The sequence below is a fragment of the Clupea harengus genome, chromosome 15, assembly GCF_900700415.2.
Source record: "Clupea harengus chromosome 15, Ch_v2.0.2, whole genome shotgun sequence".
Lineage (NCBI taxonomy): Eukaryota > Metazoa > Chordata > Actinopteri > Clupeiformes > Clupeidae > Clupea > Clupea harengus.
Genome location: NC_045166.1, coordinates 7,260,444 through 7,277,234, shown reverse-complemented (window position 1 = coordinate 7,277,234; position 16,791 = coordinate 7,260,444). Strand labels below are relative to the sequence as shown.

The window sequence follows — 16,791 nt, the reverse complement described above, 5'->3', positions numbered from 1 at the left end:
AGTGGGTACTAACTGCTGTCTGTCTCCACAGGTTTCCTGACTGCCATGAGACAGGAAGTGACCCGTGCTCACAAAGGCTGGGCGTTGGACACAGTCACTCTGCATAATGAGGTGCTGAAGCAGATCAAGGAAGAGATCACCTCTGCACCTCCCGTACGTACCCACAGCCCTTACCCACACCAACACACATCAGCCAATCTATTTAGATCATCTCCTAGATGTCCTATACACATTCTCCCTCTAGAGCTTACCATCTCACCCCTTACCAAAAAAGTGGTGGTGTCTTGTGTGGCACGTACTCAATGCTCCAATTCCCTCTTGGTCTCTTCACCACAGGAGGGTGTCTACGTGTATGGCCTGTTCCTTGATGGTGCCGGTTGGGACCGCAGAAACTGCCGTCTGATCGAGGCCACCCCCAAAGTGCTCTTCACGGCCCTGCCTGTGGTGCACATGTTTGCCATCAACTCCACCGCCCCCAAGGATCCCAAGCTCTACATCTGCCCCATCTACAAGAAGCCCCGCCGCACCGACCTCACCTACATCACCGGCATCGTCATGCGCACCACTCAGATACCAGAGCACTGGATGCTCCGAGGAGTGGCTCTGCTCTGTGACATCAAATAAACACACAGCCACAGCACAGGGCTCTACTTGGAGTCCTGACACGCGCCATGTTATGTTATTAAAATCCTTTGGAATAAAGGGGAGATGCGGTTCTCTCTTCTTAATTAATGTTTCATTGGGTTTACTGTTACTCTTCCCCGTTACACAGGATGCACACAGCAGTTTGACAGCCGGATTTTAATTAGTAGCAGTTGTGTCACAAATGCACATATATCGAAGAGGTCGTATCACAACAGACAGCCCTTCATTTGCTGACCCAATATTAAAAAGAAATGTAGAATTGCACACTAGCCCTACACTTTAAGGTAAGTAGAGGCAATATTAGATCAAGCAGAACACTGGCATATTCCAACTGAGTTAGCCTTACATTAGGGCCACTAAATCAGCCACAGCTGCAGAAGGCATACAGCTGCATTTGCCTCAAGAGTGTGATTACAGCATTTTATACAAAACAAAATACAGCATTTCATACCAAAAATACTTGATCCATATTGGACCAGATCTCCAATTATTATAATTTTTTTTTTTAAAGTGCGATACAGACAACTTTAAGGAAAGGTTGTTTGCAATTGCCTATCCAAACATTATCCAAAGAGACTTGAGATACAAAAATGCTTATTAGTGTGCGGAGCCCATTTCTGTTTTGCCCTGTCAAGTTAAAGCTGCAGAAAGCAGTCTCTTCTCTGTGCATGGGCTGTAACTTCATCTGTTGGCCAATGGTCTGTAGCCCATCTCACCTTCCAACTGCTCTGCAGTCAGAGCACCAAGGAGGGGCTGACAGTCCGGGTTAAACACCGAGTAGGCGCTGAGTTCTCCCTGTCTGCGCTCCGTGGGGGCTCGCAAACCCTCGTAAAGCCAGTAGAAAAGAGAAATCAGGAAAAAGGGCAGTCCGAAGTCAAGTTCTGAGAAAAGTCCAAGGAGTACCAACCATAACAGCACCTTGAGGACAGTGAGGTTGGTAATAGCTAAACGTTCAACACCTAACCACCGTCCGAGAGCGCTTTCCATCCACCAGTCGAGGTCCAGCTGCAGAACAGATAGATTGCGTTAACCGGGAAATGTTGTATGTGTTAGTGAAAGTGGTTTGAAAGCAAATTGACACTGAACATGTTTGAACTGCATAATCATAATGGGACGGTGACTCCGTGATTCATCAATAACATGGGAAGCACTAATCACCAAAGGAAGTTGTCTTCTGGACTTACACGAGAATGCCCTGCTGTCGTGGCAGGGACACTGGATGTGTTCACCGTTGGGGGCAACTGCTTCTCCTCAGTCTTTTCGTTTGTGGTCGACTCGGATACGGCTTGTTTCTCCGATGACACAGTTGGCGTTTGTTCGTTTTGTTTGTATCTGTTGTTTGTAGCTTCAGCTTTTTTACGGGCACGGAACTCTGCTAGTCGCTGCTCCATTTTCTCCATATGGTAGCATGACAAGCTATTAACGACAGGAAGCTGGTCTTACCCTGAAACAGTTTCTCTATCTGGAGTTCCGCTAGGGCTTGTTTTCACACGGTCTTATTTACATTGGGGAAAACAAACGTGGTTTCCGGTGTTGCATGAACGCATTTTCAAACCTGTTCACCAGGGCGGTGCACTTTAGCGCGACTCTGCATGTTTTCTTATTCACCGCACAGATGGCGCATACAATTGCAAAAAATAAGCCTTGGTGTTAAAGTGGCATGAGGTTGTGCAGTCTGTCGGTCTCAACTACTGCGACTGCGTAATGTCCCACTCGTTTAGTGTCAGGTGTGTGAAGGGTTGACGACCGCGGTTAAGTTAGCTGGGTATTAAGTTATATTCGCTCGACGTTCTTAGATGGATGTCTACTTGTTATCTCAGTTAAATGAAATACTTACACATTATGTGATTCTGCCTTCCGTTGAACATAATAAACTTAAGGCATAATGTTGTGTCTGAGATGGCATTTCAAAATAAAAGCCCGTTCCTGTAATTTTGATCGCAAAAAATCTTGAAGTTCTAGGCTTTACACATTAGTGACTTGGGGGCGAGTACCTAGGAAGGCATGAGCTGTTACGATTTACTGTCACACACACACACACAGCAAGCCAGGCTTAAATCTTTATTCATAGATCACTTTAAGAGTAACAAATGCATTCATTGTCATACAATTTTCCTTCCCTGCATTCACAGCATTTCTTCATTCTTTAGGCCATCCAAGGATTTAGACATCATCCCTCAAGGAGATGAAAAGCTAATACGGGACATTTAGAAAGGGGGGGGGGGGGTCCTATATAAGTGTATGGGAGTGGGCGCAGTAATCGCTCATTCATTCATCCATTTACTGAAAGGAATCGACCTTCAAGTAAAATCTGCAACAGGGAGCAGCAGCAGCAGTCCACTGAAGTCCAGTGTTCAGTCACGCCATCAGCAGGCTTCACACAAACACAAGTTAATTCGGAGGCAGCAGCTTTCAGAGAGAGCAAAGCAGTTGGTTCAACTCTCTAATGCTGCAGACATACACACAAACACACAAACCTACAGACAAAACATCCACACAGTCACCAACTACCTATGAGTAGTCAAATATGGCAGAATCAAAGTGTTTCACTGAACTCGTCTAGATTTAAATCGTACATCTTTATTCACGTTTTTTTTGTGTGATCGCTGTGGGTCTTCATGAGTCCTCTGCTCTAAGAGCTCGGCTTGTCCAGGGCTGTCTGCTGCCTTTTGGCAAACTCTCGCTGGAAATAAATACTGTTTTGCACACCTGAAGAACGCTTATAAAAAGACAAAAAAAGGGACATTTCTCCCACCAGTAGAAAAACAATCTGATAAAAAATCATGCAATTTTGTTGAAAAGGAAAAAGAATCAAAAGAAGGTGAAAGAATCCAGGAAATAAGGTGGAGGAGGGGACTCTGCTTCCTCTTCCATAAGCTTTGTGTCTAAAAGGTGTGTGTGTGTGTTTCTGTGCACCCTGATTGGAGAGGCCAACAGAAGCAAAGGTAGTCTCTGTAAGGGGGAGGGTGTGTTTGTGTGTGTGTGTATATATATATATATCTGTGTGTAATTTTTACGTAAATTGCGACTGAGTATGTGTTTTTGGGTATCACGCTCGGGACAGTAACTCCTGAGCCCAGTCTCTGATGGAGGCTGTCGTGTCCTGCAGGTAAATCCAGGTGGAGTTGGTGAAAGACACCATGTGATTCTGGATGCATAAGAGCGATACCTCCCCACTGCAAAACAGCAAAAAGCACATGATCAGTAAAAAAGCATCATACAAATCATTCATTCATCCATCCCACTTATGAATGGAATATAGAATAAACCATCCAGTGGGCATTGGCATTCACAGGACTTATTTTGTGTAATACGGAAAAGGAGATTATCAAATAAATCTGTTAATACTTCCAAAGGGCCAGACAGAATTGATCACATGCACTTCTCATAGTTAATCTTTAAAAAAATGCAAAGAACAGGGCTACTCCAATGCCTCATTAGTAACTAGTACTGATATCAGTAAGCAGCTCTTGTTATAGTTGTCTGCTTTGGAGAGACAAGTTGTACTGTGAAGATGTTTTTGTTTCGGATACTAACTTGCAGGAGTCCTGGAAAGCCTGCCAGGCGTGCTGGAGGCCCTGTAAGATGTAGTCCATCGCTGGGAGAATGTAGTTCTCATGCAGGAACAGCAGCAGCTCCTTCATATACTCCAGGAACTGAAGCACACTCTCCGGTGTGTTGGTGTTCAGCTGACCACACAAACACATCAAATATATATATGCATGTTAAGATACAGCTAAATTACCACGGGCCATAAAGGTTTAACACAGCACATTAACATTAAATTTACATCCCATTGTTGTATTATGTGTATGCCTGTTTTTCATTAAAGTCCTCCAACCAATCCAGGTGGCATCGCACAAGTCAGAGACCATCCTGTCGTCTCTACAGAGTAGGAAATTACATTTCTGTGATGCAAATGGCATGGTCCAAGCTGCCAATATAGAGACTTTGCTTTTGCCTAAGGTTCAAGATAGTTAGGAGTCTCTAGTTTTATCACAGCAGGCAGGCAGGGAAGCCTCCATGTTTGTTCTTGTTTGTTAATCCTTATAGACCCTGTCCTTATAGAGAGCATAAACCACTAAAGGATACATCCATTGAGCCTATGCAAGGAGTCAGTAAAACACTCCACCAAGTGGTCTACATCTATCAGACTAGGGCTTCAGTGTGCCGACAAACATGTATTCTGTTGTAATGCAGCTAAAGGAGAAGCAAGAATCTGGCACATGGCTGTACAACTGCACGGCCCAGCCGTTTACAATGCAAACTAAATATCTATCATTCATTCATCCATCCTCCTTTACATTAGGAGAAAAGTAAATGAATATCTGAAAACTAATAAGTGCCTTTCCATTAATAAAATTACTCTAAGGAGGTAAAACATCTTCCATAGGTTTAACAATAACCTTGTAATTTGAATTACATTTAAACAATTTCTCATACAGACCTTAAATCACAGATTACTAACTTTAATATATATGAGGAGAGTTATCCCAAGATGGCCAACCTACATTAAACAGAAGCTGCACTGTACAGTTTGAGTAACTGTACCACATTACTGGGTCAGTTTTGATGGGTAGATGCAGTCTAAAACCTTGCCACAGAAAACTCAACTGATCTGACAGGTATATTTCAGCCTAGCCTACTCGTGCTGATATTCAATTAAATCAAATTTGTATTTATATAGCGCCAAAACAATACAATTCTCAAGGCGCTTTACAGAGCCCAGTGCCTGGACCCCCTTAGAGCAAGCACAATGGCAACAGGGGCAAGGAAAAACTCCAGGAAGGAACCTGAAGCAGAACCACGGCACATAAGGGGGGACCCATCTGCTTGAGGTCCGCCGGGAGGAGATAGGAAGGGGGGGGATATATGATAAGATATGATATGATATATGTGTACATGCACTCACCCATTCAATAAACAAGGGAGTATTTTCTTTAATCCATTCCACAAGCTCGGAGGTGTGTGTGGCGATGAAGGCTGTTGCCATCTTTGTCTTTTCCCAACCGTCCTCGACCACTGGCCCCACTTTCTCCACAGCCAGGGAGTAATAATATGGTGTGTTTTCCTCCAGCCAACTAGAATCAGACAAACAGCAATCAAAGAGGTTTCACTGAAGTAATTGGAAAAGTTGCAAGTATTCTAATGAGTTGCATTCATTTTTTTTATTTGGATGTTGGTTTACACTGACATTCTTGTATTTAGACCTGAGTGTTGTCTGTCTTTCTGTGTGTGTGTGTGTGTGTGTGTGTGTGTGTGTTCTGACCTGAAGCCCTGCTGGCTGTAAGTTGTGACTTTGCCCCAGGCCTGAAGGGATGCATCTGTGATGCCTGAACTCTCCAGGTAGTGGGCTGTGGTGGAGGCGGAGAACGACCCATGCGATCGGACATCATGTGCGATGAACCCGACGGCAAATACTAACATTGCCATAAGCAGCCGTGACCAGGGGAACCCCTGTCCCCGCATCTTCATCTGTATCCTCTGGAGGGGGTAACAGGAACCAGGAAGGAAAGAGTTAGCAGTCCATCATCTCACATTGTCCAGGATTTGGCAAGTGTGTGGGATTGTGTGTGTGTGTCTTACATTGCACATCATATTGCATTCCTGGACATCCTCACCGTCACCGAGCTGTTCGTTAGTCACTCTAAAGGACTGAATGGTTTCCTGAAGGCTTTTCCGTAACTAAAAACACCCAAAACATATAGGTTTTTAGAATTAACAAACCATCATCATGTGTACAGTGTACTGTGACGATACTCTGAGTAATTTGGGTACCTTTAGCGGCAATGTGTTCCAGCACTTCAGCAAATGACTCAACAGCAAGCTGAAAACAAGGCCAGACAGTTTATGGTCAAAATACTTAAAAATGAGCGATGGGGCGGTAAGATTGTATGACACTGAGACTCACCTCGACTGACAAAGATATTTGGTGTACAGTTGCCTCCAAACTCCCAAACTGTGCGCATCCACAGACAAGCACTCTGTAAGACTGTTCAGCAGCTGTCAAGCACAAGAGGTACATTATACCATAACCACTAAAAGATTATGCTTCCATTACCAAGTTTTCAATATTAAACACACTAAGCACATTTCCTGTCTTTTTCTTCCATTACTACTCAGAAATTGTTTATGTGTTGACTAAATAAATCTTTACCCTTACCAATGTGATAACCACATAAGCAAAAACGTTAGAAGCCATGTTAATTTCATAGTGGGCATTCATTTCACATCATACTCATTAAGATAGGGTGACCAGACGTCCCCGGTTTCCGGGGACAGTCCACGTTTTTCGTTTACAAAGATACAAACATTATTGTTTTGGAGGTGTTTACGTGTCTGAACTGAAAATGTCCCCGGATTTTGTCTCAGAAATCTGGTCACCTTACATTAAGACCATTACAGAGGACTTATGTATGCCGATTCCATTTATCATCTGAATTTGTGGTATTTCAGATAAATAAAGCGCGCTCAAAAGTTAAGCACATCATTAACGACACTCTTATAACGCAGCCATAGACAGTAAAACAGGTTATAGCAGACTGTAACATTACGTTCGATATCATTTACAATGCTAAAATAACTGTTATCATATGCTAGCTATCGATAGCTAGCTAACGGATTAGCAGCTTCAAGACTGCATGCTGGTGTAGCTGCTGGCTGTGTCACTGTATACCAACGATCTTGGAAGACTATTCTATTTTTAGTGAGGTACAATTGTAATTAACTTTTCTTTTTTTCTTTTTTTAACAGACCGCAAAACATATTCGTTACCTACTAAATAACTCCTGTCCAACGGCTGCGTTAACACTAGGCTACAGCATACCAATGACGCAATTAGAACGCCTAATGTTAAATGTCAACACAAGTAGGCATACCTGGGATTCGCGCAAATTTCTTAAATATCACATCCCCCATCCAATCTGTCCACGTTGAACTAATAGTTTAAAAGTACCCATAATGTGATGGGGTTTCTTCTGTTTACTGGAGGCATAGTGAATGAGTATAACTAACTTAACTTCATATGGTTCTCCCATGATCACAATATAGAGGTCCTCTTAACCTTATGTTGTCATTGTCAATTTGAATGTTATATAAATATTTGACCATTTTCAAATAATTCATTGTGGTAGAGACATCTTCTCTACATCCAGGTGACCAACAATGACAGCCATTCATGTTAAACAGTCAGGTCAATGGAAGATATGAGCATAGGACTGGATGTGAGTAAGTGAAAGAGAGACAAAGTGCCAAGACTATACCTCTCTCTTCATGGGTTCAGGGCAGTTTGGCGTGGCTCTGGACAGGAAGGAAGGGAAGTATGTGTGTAAAGTAGACTCGGGCTTCGCTCCGAACGCCAGGACCTTGAGCCGTGGGTACAGCCGCTTCAGCTGCTCCTGAAGACTGCACACACGATTTGGAGTTAGAAAATGGCTGTTAAGAACAGCAGAAGCTTCCACAGAAACAGTTATAGCGACAAAAAAGGAAAAGGACAGAAATAGTTACCTGGTTGGCAGTGCATTTTTGGGCATGTAGGCAAAGTCCAGCAGGGGGAACAGTTCTTTGGGTCCCATGATCCCAAAGCCTTTCGTGAGGTTGGAATGGAGCCTGGACATACACACAGATGCACCTGTTACCGTCAGTGCTGCATGTATGTTGACAGACCTATTTTTATTGTGAAACTTATCTAGACTGTGGCAACACTATGGCAATGAGGATCTATAGCACTGTTAACAGGGTGCCAGCACATTTTCTACCACCACGGTTCCAAAACATCTCCATAATTTGTGACTACATTCTCACTACTATATTACTACTAGGGGTGGGGATTGACACAGAGGATACGATACAATCACGATACTTGGGCAATGATACGATATTGCAATTACTTGCAATTTAAGAAATGGCAAGTATTACGATTCGATGATGCATTGTGATTTATTTCTCCCATATATTATGTTTCGTACACTGGAAGTCTGTGCAGCCATCTTGGTGCTGTAAATTTGTTGCTGACTGACTTCCTTCCTTCCTTTCCAATTTCCGCTGTGATGCATGATAAATGAGGTCTTCAGAGGCAATGTAGATGTACGTACCAAAATAATTAAAAAATCAATATAAATGAATAAATATTGTAATTCATGGTGCCACTGTCTCACTACAACACTACACTGTATCAATGTTTTATCCCACACTTTAATTACAACAGAAGTTTACTAAAACAACTGTACATTGACAGAAACAGTCAGATGTGTCATTTTCCAAATGCTCAATACTTTGGCCTCTAAGATCTCAATGCCTGGAAACAGCATTAGAATCACACCCTTTTCTTCCAGCGACCTTCAAACTCTAAGGACTGTTGAGACATGCACGCACAGGGACACACTCACATGAGGAGGCGCTCCAGATAGGCAATGGCGTATGAGGACAAGGACTTCATCCCCAGTACTGGCAACATGATGCCCAGCCAAACTGGAACACACAAGAGACACCCACAGATTCACAATGTAGCTCAGGGTCAGTGTGTGTGTGTGTGTGTGTGTGTGTGTGTGTGTGTGTGTGTGTGTGTGTGTGTGTTGAGCAAGAGGAGTAAACTTTCACACACAGCTCCGGCCAAACTCTTTCCCAATGTCAAACGCTTAGAAGAGGAGTGACCAATGAGCAGAGACCATAAGGGAGGGCAGGGGAAGAATGGCCTTTATCTATTGCTACTGGTCTATCCTGAGAAGGGAATATGCAGAAACATCTGTTCCTTCCAGTCCACTTTTTGAGTTCCTTTTCTTGCTTATTGACTTTTAAAACCCCAAGCTCCTCCTCTCCCCACTAACCCCTTTACCCACAGTCCTTAATTTGCTCCCACGCCGTCTCTGTCTCTGTCTCTGTCTCTGTCTCTGTCTCTGTCTCTGTCTCTGTCTCTGTCTCACCTTGGAGTCCATGGCTGAGGTCATAGAAGCCGGCCTGGCCGAGGGCCCACATGATGGTCAGGCACTTGACTGGGCGGTTCTGGTGCGAGCGCAGCAGCTCCAGGTGCTGCGGAGAGGTCACACACACACACACACACACACACACGCAGAGGTCACACACACACACAGGGTCACACACTGCACCAATGTCTGCCACCACCACTTACACAATATGAATGATATCTGAATATTACAGTAGGTTCAACTAGACACACACACACACACACACACACACACACACACACACACACACACACACACACACACACACACACACACACACACACACACACACACACACACACACACACACACACACACACACACAAACACACACACAAACACACACACACAATGATACTCACATCTGCCAGGTTGAGGGTGGCTATTTTGGGCTTGTCCTGCAATATGGCCTGAATGCAAATTCTGTAGCCATGGAGAGATTCACCTGGCAGTGGAGACACAGTTATTGGAGTTGCACAAGTACACATGCACAGAGGGCACAACGACACACAGATATACTGAAATGATTCACACACTGCACAAGCAAACTCAGTAGGAAGCCTGCATGTGTGTGTGTGTGTGTGTGTGTGTGTGTGTGTGTGTGTGTGTGTGTGTGTGTGTGTGTGTGTGTGTGTGTGTTTACCTGTTTGCTTGTCCTGCTCCCTCAGCATGGTGAAAAGGCAGTGGTCAAAAAAGTCCTGCAAAGTCTCGCTGCCTTTGACCAGCACATTCTTGATTATGGCACGCAGTTCCTTCCCTGCTAAGCAATATGGGTAATCTACCAGGGACAGAAGAGACACAAGTGTCAATAGACTACAAATCAGACGCGTGCACACACCATCAACCATTGTAACTGAACCACTCACCGTGTGCATATGTGCTGAGAGTGGGGTCATTGTCTGGGGCGGTCAGCTTGGAGTTCAGATACCCGGCCAGGTCCTTCACCCACACCGAGGGGTTCTCTGGGAACAGAGTCTGACTCTTCTCCAGCTGCTGCTTCAACTCCCTCACATCCAACTGGGTGAGAGAGAGAAAAAGAAAGAGGGAAAGAGAGAAAGAGAATTAAGAGAGAGAGATCTTATCCAGTGCTGAATGACCTTACTAAGAAGTGCTTGTTTGTGTTCACCAATTTTACATGGCCTCCTTCAGACACTTCTGGTGTCTGTGCGTCTGTGTGTGTGATAGGTGAAAATAATAATTATATAATTGTCAGACTTTAATCGCACAAGCGACACACCGCACACTGCAACACACGTGAATACATGGAGGCGACACAGGACACACACACACACACACACGCAGGCCTGAGGTCGTTTGTGAATTTAGCTTCTGCATTTATCCCATCCCGGACTGTCCTTCCTCCAGGACCCCAGGAGCAGTGGGCAGCTTTTTTTTTTTTTTTTTTAAGCGCCCGGGGACCAGGTGAGATGAACCGTCTGTCTTGGTCAGGGACCGACGAAGAGTGTTCTGTTCATTTGCATGTTTTTTCTGTTGGGGTTTTTAGTGGAGGAAACCCCATGTGAACACGGGGAGAACATGCAAACTCCACACAGAAAGGCCCGGGAGATAGCCCACCTGAGCACTGAAGGCCAACTGCCCCCCAGAGCCAACAGCACCCCATGCGGGAATCGAACCCATGACCTTCTTGCTGTGAGGCTGCAGTGCAAGCAGTGCAAGCAACTGAGCCACCGTGCCAAATTCACCCTAGTTACCTCAGGACTCCGGAGCTGCATATAAGTATATTTATTAGACAAACAACAATTGCAATCGGGCTCACTCCCAGCACAAGGCTGAAAGTGAAGCAATGATAAACACATCGCACAAGGTTTATATAGACAGAAGTTGAGTAACCACGTGGTGGATTTCTGACGTTCGAGGCAAGGATGGAAGTTTTGCACAAGGTCGGAAGAAGCACAGTTCGACCCTTCTTATCACCTCTGGTCTAAACATGCTCTTGTACATATGCAGACTAAGTGGCACCTAATAATCTAAGTTACACACGCACACAGAAAAGCCATGTTCCTGCTTTCATAAGCTCATGATTCATACAAGGAATATATTAATACAAGGCAATTGATTCATATATTCTTATATCATTAACAGTGCTTGGAAATTATCTCCATCAGTGTGTGTCTGTGTGTGTGTGTGTGTGTGTGTGTGTGTGTGTCTGTGTGTGTGTGTGTGTGTCTGTGTGTGTGTGTGTGTGTGTGTGTGTGTGTGTGTGTGTCTGTCTGTCTGTCTGTCTGTCTGTCTGTCTGTGTACGTAGGGCTTGTACTCACGCCTCTTATGGCTTCCTCCAGATTGCGATAGCGGTTGGGTTTGGGGGAGTCGTTAATGAGGGACTTCTTGGCTGGCTTGCTTTCCTTAGGCTTCTTCTGCTGAGGCTCCGGCGCCGGTGGCACCTGTTCCTTGTTCTGTTTCTTCGCCATTTTCTCAAAGCCTTCATAGATGGTCTCTGCCATCTTTATAGGCGCTGCAGGGGAAGAAAGCAGTTGAGAATCTGTCCAAGAACACTCCATTTGTGCGTTTGTGAAAGAGAAAGACAGGCAGACAGACAGAAAGAGGGAGAGGAGGTCTAGACAGTTTGAGCATTTCGCAAGCAGAGTAACTGCTCTAGTCCTGCAACTCCCCTTTGACATTTAGCAATTTCTTAGGAAATGGTGAGCATCTGTGAGATGATTCCAAAAAAAAAAGCTGAAAAACATTGATTATCTGGATATCTGAATAGATAGCACTGTGTGTGGTGTCAGGGAGATTACCGTGCTTGATCAAACAACCACATGCAAATCACACCACACAAGAGCTAACATTCAAACAAGCACCATGAAGGTTTTTGAAAGTGGGTTTTTCAGCAGAGATTATGAGGCAGCCCTCATAATGAACCATGTCCACAGGTTCACTGGTGGATTTGGAATTTACATGTGATCAGCTTCACATGCGGTTGCTAAAAACAAAAGCCTACAAAAACACCAACAACTTCAAAGTAGAGTGTACTGTCCTTTGTCAATACTTTGAAACACTGCACAGGCTCAACTGAACTGTTCCATACCTTAAAAACCAAGAGAACCCTTGACCAACTGGTGACAGCTGGTCTCGTTACCACCCACAAAAAAAGCACACACATATAGATTACAAACATACTAGTTATTCGTGGGGACGCTATATTTAACAGACAAAATCGAATCAAATCAGGCTCTGTTGAGATTGGTGCAAATCTTCTTTAAACCCAATATGACATCGCGATGCCTGCATTCTGCACTCGCGAACCTGATCGCTATCCTCTGCACCGATAAGAACGTGTGGTGATAGTTGGGCCGGTGAAAGTCGGTCATCCGACCCTTGTCCCGACACCGTGGCCTCTCCAATGGGCAGCGCTGGATTCCTTACCCCAGCGGAGAATGCGGGACAAACGGACGCCTACGAGGAGAATGAATGTCTTTATACCAAGGCACGCTGCTTTAAAAGCGTGTTTAGTCTTATGATCTTCTAGAGACCCTCAGGGTTTTCGGGCAAGAGCAAAAACAACCACCGCATGTTATAACACCAAACGTAACACATGCCACGATAGCCAGCATCGCCTTTTAAGTGATGGTTCATGCCAAGTTCCATTGTTGTGACGTTGACATGGCAGTGCTGAACACTACCTATGTAGGAGCATGGCATAGATTCTGCATGACTAAACGTAGACAATGACAAACACATTTCTCAACTAAATTAGTGGCTGGCCTGACGTTGAGGGTTAACCAGTGGCTTCATAGGTATAATACATTCATGATACTTATCTAAAGACGACATCCAATTTAACCCGCGCGCAAGTTACCTACCTGGCCGAGTACAGAGTGGGCTGTACAATCCAACTTCACTTTAAGGGCCAAGTTGATAGCCATTGTAAAATGCTACCAGGTATCTGTTTATTATTATATTTTTAAAGATGAACACACTCAACCTATTCCATGGATATGTGACTGACATTTCTCTCTTAAAAAAAAGTCTCAATGGATTCTAGACATGGAGCTTGTCAACCAACGCTGCGCTTGCTAGATAGTACTGATGACGTCTCACTAGCTTTTAACATTGGCAATGTTAGCGCACTGACAAGAGTTGACCGTAGATTTGAACTGATAAATGGAAGAGCGCAGACATTCGCCATAAAGGCTCACCATGTCCAAGAGGACGAACTTGTTCACAACATTCTGAACTGTTAAACCAAACTAGCTAGTTAGCTAGCTGGCTAATGTAGATATCGTCAAGCAGGCTATTAGCTCGCCAACTAGCCAACGCTAACCTTAGCCCTACATTAATCCTACCGGCATTTCACCCTGTATGGGCCAGAAAACGTATTATTCAAACGCGCGACGTCCCCACTGACGTAGTGCTGTTGAAGTTGTTAGATGCAAATGCTAGCGAGTTACCATCAGATTGGTAACTGACTGGCATGTGAAATAACAAACACGCCGAGTTAGATCCTAAGGCATTGGCTATTAGAAAGCTAGCTATGCTCGCTACCTAGCAACGTTCAATTGGTCAAATTAGCCGGTTGTCATTATTCACGTTATTAGTTACTCTTATCCAAGATCAGCCAAGTAATTTGCAGATCCAATGTTTACCATGTCTAAAATTAAAGCTCCTATTATTTTGTGGAAGTGCATGAACCAATTTATTTGGATTGATAGCTAGCGGTTAGTTCCCCTTCCTGCTAGTGACTTTGGACATGCATATGTTCTCTGCTCAGCTAACGTTAGCTTTTTCTTTCCCTAGCAGTCACATCATTCCTGCTACCCAAAGGAAGGTCTATTTATCTGGCAAAAAAAGTGACTAATGTGGCATTTTTTAACGACAAGACCGAGCAACGCTAGATGGTAGTTCTTTAGATATGTCACTTACCAGATGGATCAATCCTAGGTAGGTTGGATTCGCTAAGTGCTTTTCTTCCTCCAGTTTTCTTGTCAGGTTTCTTCTCTCCCGTACTGTTCGGTTTCTTACCTTTCTTCACCACTTCCCATTTGCCGACCGAACCGTTATTTGCCGAAGCCATTGCTTGGGGATCAACAGTATAACGATTTACAGAAATTACAGTCTCTGGGATGGGCTTATTCTGTTTCCCTTTCCTCTCCACTGTTGTCAATGTCTGTAAAGAATGTATGATCACCGCTGGTGACAGGCAGCCTACCGACGTCTTTATGCCACGTCTACTTCCTTGCACAGATGACGTCATAACCGAACTGAAAGTGTATTTTTGAACGCTCAAGGTACTGCAAATCCATGCAATCTCTATCGCAATAGCGCCGATTACTGAATAGATGATGAGAGGGCGATGGATATAGTTTGCCTTGTGTCCTAATCTAGTAACCCCCAGTTGGCCAATTTGTGCAGAGGCTCATTATGAAGTCCTCACTGCTCTTCGTAATTCTAAATGTATGAAGAGCTCAGTGGGTGCAGACCAGTTAGACCCACGTCTCTTGAAGCTTGCTGCCCCCATTATAGCCAGACCCTTGACCCACATTTTTAATCTATCACTTTTTTCTGGCTACATTCCTAGCATCTGGAAATCTGCATTAGTGGTGCCCCTTCATAAAGGTGGAGACCCAAATTATATGAACATTTATAGGCCGATCTCTAAGCTCCCATGCCTAGCCAAAATGGAATCCTTTGTAAATGAGCAAATTAGCTCTTTTCTATCTTTAAACTCAATTTTATGCCCCTTTCAATCAGGTTGCTGGCCACAGTACCATTACTGCAACAACCCTTGTGGTAAATGTCATAGCCTCTGCTGTAGACAAGAAACAATGTGGTGCCGCTTTATTTATTGACCTGTCGAAAGCTTTTGATACAGTAAACCATGAGATCCTTTTTGGCAAACTGGACTCCCTGGGATTTGATAATGTCTCCCTCAGATGGTTAAAAAACGACTTCACAGGTAGAACACAATGTATAGATGTTGCAGGCCTTACATCCTGAGGCCCTAGTAATTAATTCTGGTGTCCCTCAGGGCTCTATTTTAGGCCCGGTATTGTTCTCACTTTACATTAATAATATCTGTGACCATCTAGAACATTGCAAAGTCCATTTTTGTGCCGATGATAAAATGTTGTATGCGTCAGCGCTCTCTATAGATCAAGTAGTTTCAAACTTTCAACATGCTTTTGATTGTGTACAGGATTCCCTAAAGTCCCTTAAATTGATGCTGAATGAATCTAAGACTAAATTCATGATTTTCTCCAATGGTAGAAATAATGTCCCCCCCACCCATAGGATATGCACCCGTTCTGGGACTAATATTGAGCAAGTTCCTTGCTATAAATACCTAGGTATCTGGCTAGATGATAGGCTGTCATTTAAATCACATGTTCTTGACCTAGCTAAGAAGGTTCAAATTAAACTGGGCGCTCTTTATAGAATAAGATCTTGTTTTACTTTTGAAAACCGAATGGAAATAGTGCAATCAACAATTTTGTCAGTTCTTGACTATGGTGACATTGTTTACATGTATGCTGCACCCTCTACCTTAAAACTCCTGGACTCTGTTTACCATAGTGCTATTCGCTTTGTTACAGGAGACACTTTCAGGACCCACCACTGTAACTTATACAAGAATGTTGGTTGGTCCCCTCTAGCAGACAGGAGGGAAAAACACTGTATTTTATTTGTTTATAAAGCCTTAGTGGGAAAACTGCCTAATTATCTCATGTCACTTTTAAAATTTAAATCCATCTGTCATAACACACGGTCACAGAGCCTCATCTCCCTTGAAATCCCCCTTACAAAAACTAATATAGGTAAAATAGCTTTTAAGTTATTTGCTTCCCATAAATGGAACACTGTTCAAGTTGAGTTGAAACTTACCAAGTATTTGTCTGTCAACCAATTTAGGAGCCTTTTAGATGCTAAGGATGTGCCTCAATGCTGTTGTTTTAAATGATTCTCTGATTTCATTCTTTTTTTCATACCTAATTTCTGAGTTGTTTAATGTGTTCTGTTTATTTATATTGTCTGTTTTGTTTTGTTATGGTTTGTTTATTTATTGTTGTATGTATTATGTAGCCTTAATCAGGGCATTGCTGCAAAAGAGCCCTGTGCTCAGTCAATTCTCCCTGAATAAACAATGATGATGATGATGATGATTATAAGCTGAGCCTCTGAAACATACCAATCCAGACATTTCTGTTGCTTGCTCTACTGGTG

At 43.6% G+C, this 16,791-nt stretch overlaps 3 protein-coding genes across 4 annotated transcripts in view; 1 reads left to right on the top strand and 2 right to left on the bottom strand.

Moving 5' to 3' along the window:
* LOC105889780 (dynein axonemal heavy chain 8) overlaps positions 1-624 on the top strand; it is a 35,524-nt gene extending 34,900 nt beyond the window's left edge. The window contains 2 exon segments of the mRNA XM_012815707.2: positions 32-153; positions 337-624. Coding sequence (XP_012671161.2) covers positions 32-153; positions 337-624 — 410 coding nt within the window.
* A 162-nt stretch (positions 625-786) lies between these two features.
* Positions 787-2,306, bottom strand: saysd1 (SAYSVFN motif domain containing 1). Its single transcript, XM_012815729.3, has 2 exons — positions 1,830-2,306; positions 787-1,650 (listed from the first exon to the last, which is right to left on the bottom strand). The coding sequence occupies exons 1-2, from the start codon at positions 2,043-2,045 to the stop codon at positions 1,327-1,329; spliced, it is 540 nt and encodes a 179-aa protein (XP_012671183.1). The 5' UTR covers positions 2,046-2,306; the 3' UTR covers positions 787-1,326.
* A 386-nt stretch (positions 2,307-2,692) lies between these two features.
* On the bottom strand, positions 2,693-14,826 carry tmem214 (transmembrane protein 214). Of its 2 annotated transcripts, none has more exons than XM_012815757.3 (16): positions 14,494-14,826; positions 11,889-12,082; positions 10,475-10,625; positions 10,252-10,386; positions 9,971-10,053; positions 9,567-9,672; positions 9,033-9,114; positions 8,152-8,253; positions 7,908-8,049; positions 6,557-6,648; positions 6,424-6,472; positions 6,232-6,330; positions 5,915-6,129; positions 5,558-5,726; positions 4,183-4,334; positions 2,693-3,821 (listed from the first exon to the last, which is right to left on the bottom strand). In XM_012815757.3, exons 1-16 carry the CDS (start codon positions 14,822-14,824, stop codon positions 3,695-3,697), a joined length of 2,229 nt encoding a protein of 742 aa, XP_012671211.2. In that variant the 5' UTR covers positions 14,825-14,826; the 3' UTR covers positions 2,693-3,694. The 2 variants fall into 2 exon arrangements, with proteins under 2 accessions (XP_012671211.2, XP_031436948.1); XM_031581088.2 differs by lacking the exon at positions 14,494-14,826 and adding an exon at positions 13,434-14,456.
* Between the last annotated feature and the right edge of the window lie 1,965 nt (positions 14,827-16,791).

What these genes read in the sequence shown, in the direction of transcription:
- tmem214 (XM_012815757.3), bottom strand. Translation starts at nt 14,824, where the DNA reads ATGACGTCATCTGTGCAAGGAAGTAGACGTGGCATAAAGACGTCGGTA. An exon ending in GGAGCAGGACAAGCAAACAG is followed by an intron (nt 10,054 to 10,251) that starts GTAAACACACAC and finishes CTCCACTGCCAG; the next exon opens with GTGAATCTCTCCATGGCTAC. An exon ending in CTCCCTTGTTTATTGAATGG is followed by an intron (nt 4,335 to 5,557) that starts GTGAGTGCATGT and finishes TTGTGTGGTCAG; the next exon opens with CTGAACACCAACACACCGGA.
- saysd1 (XM_012815729.3), bottom strand. Translation starts at nt 2,045, where the DNA reads ATGGAGAAAATGGAGCAGCGACTAGCAGAGTTCCGTGCCCGTAAAAAA. An exon ending in CGACAGCAGGGCATTCTCGT is followed by an intron (nt 1,651 to 1,829) that starts GTAAGTCCAGAA and finishes TCTGTTCTGCAG; the next exon opens with CTGGACCTCGACTGGTGGAT.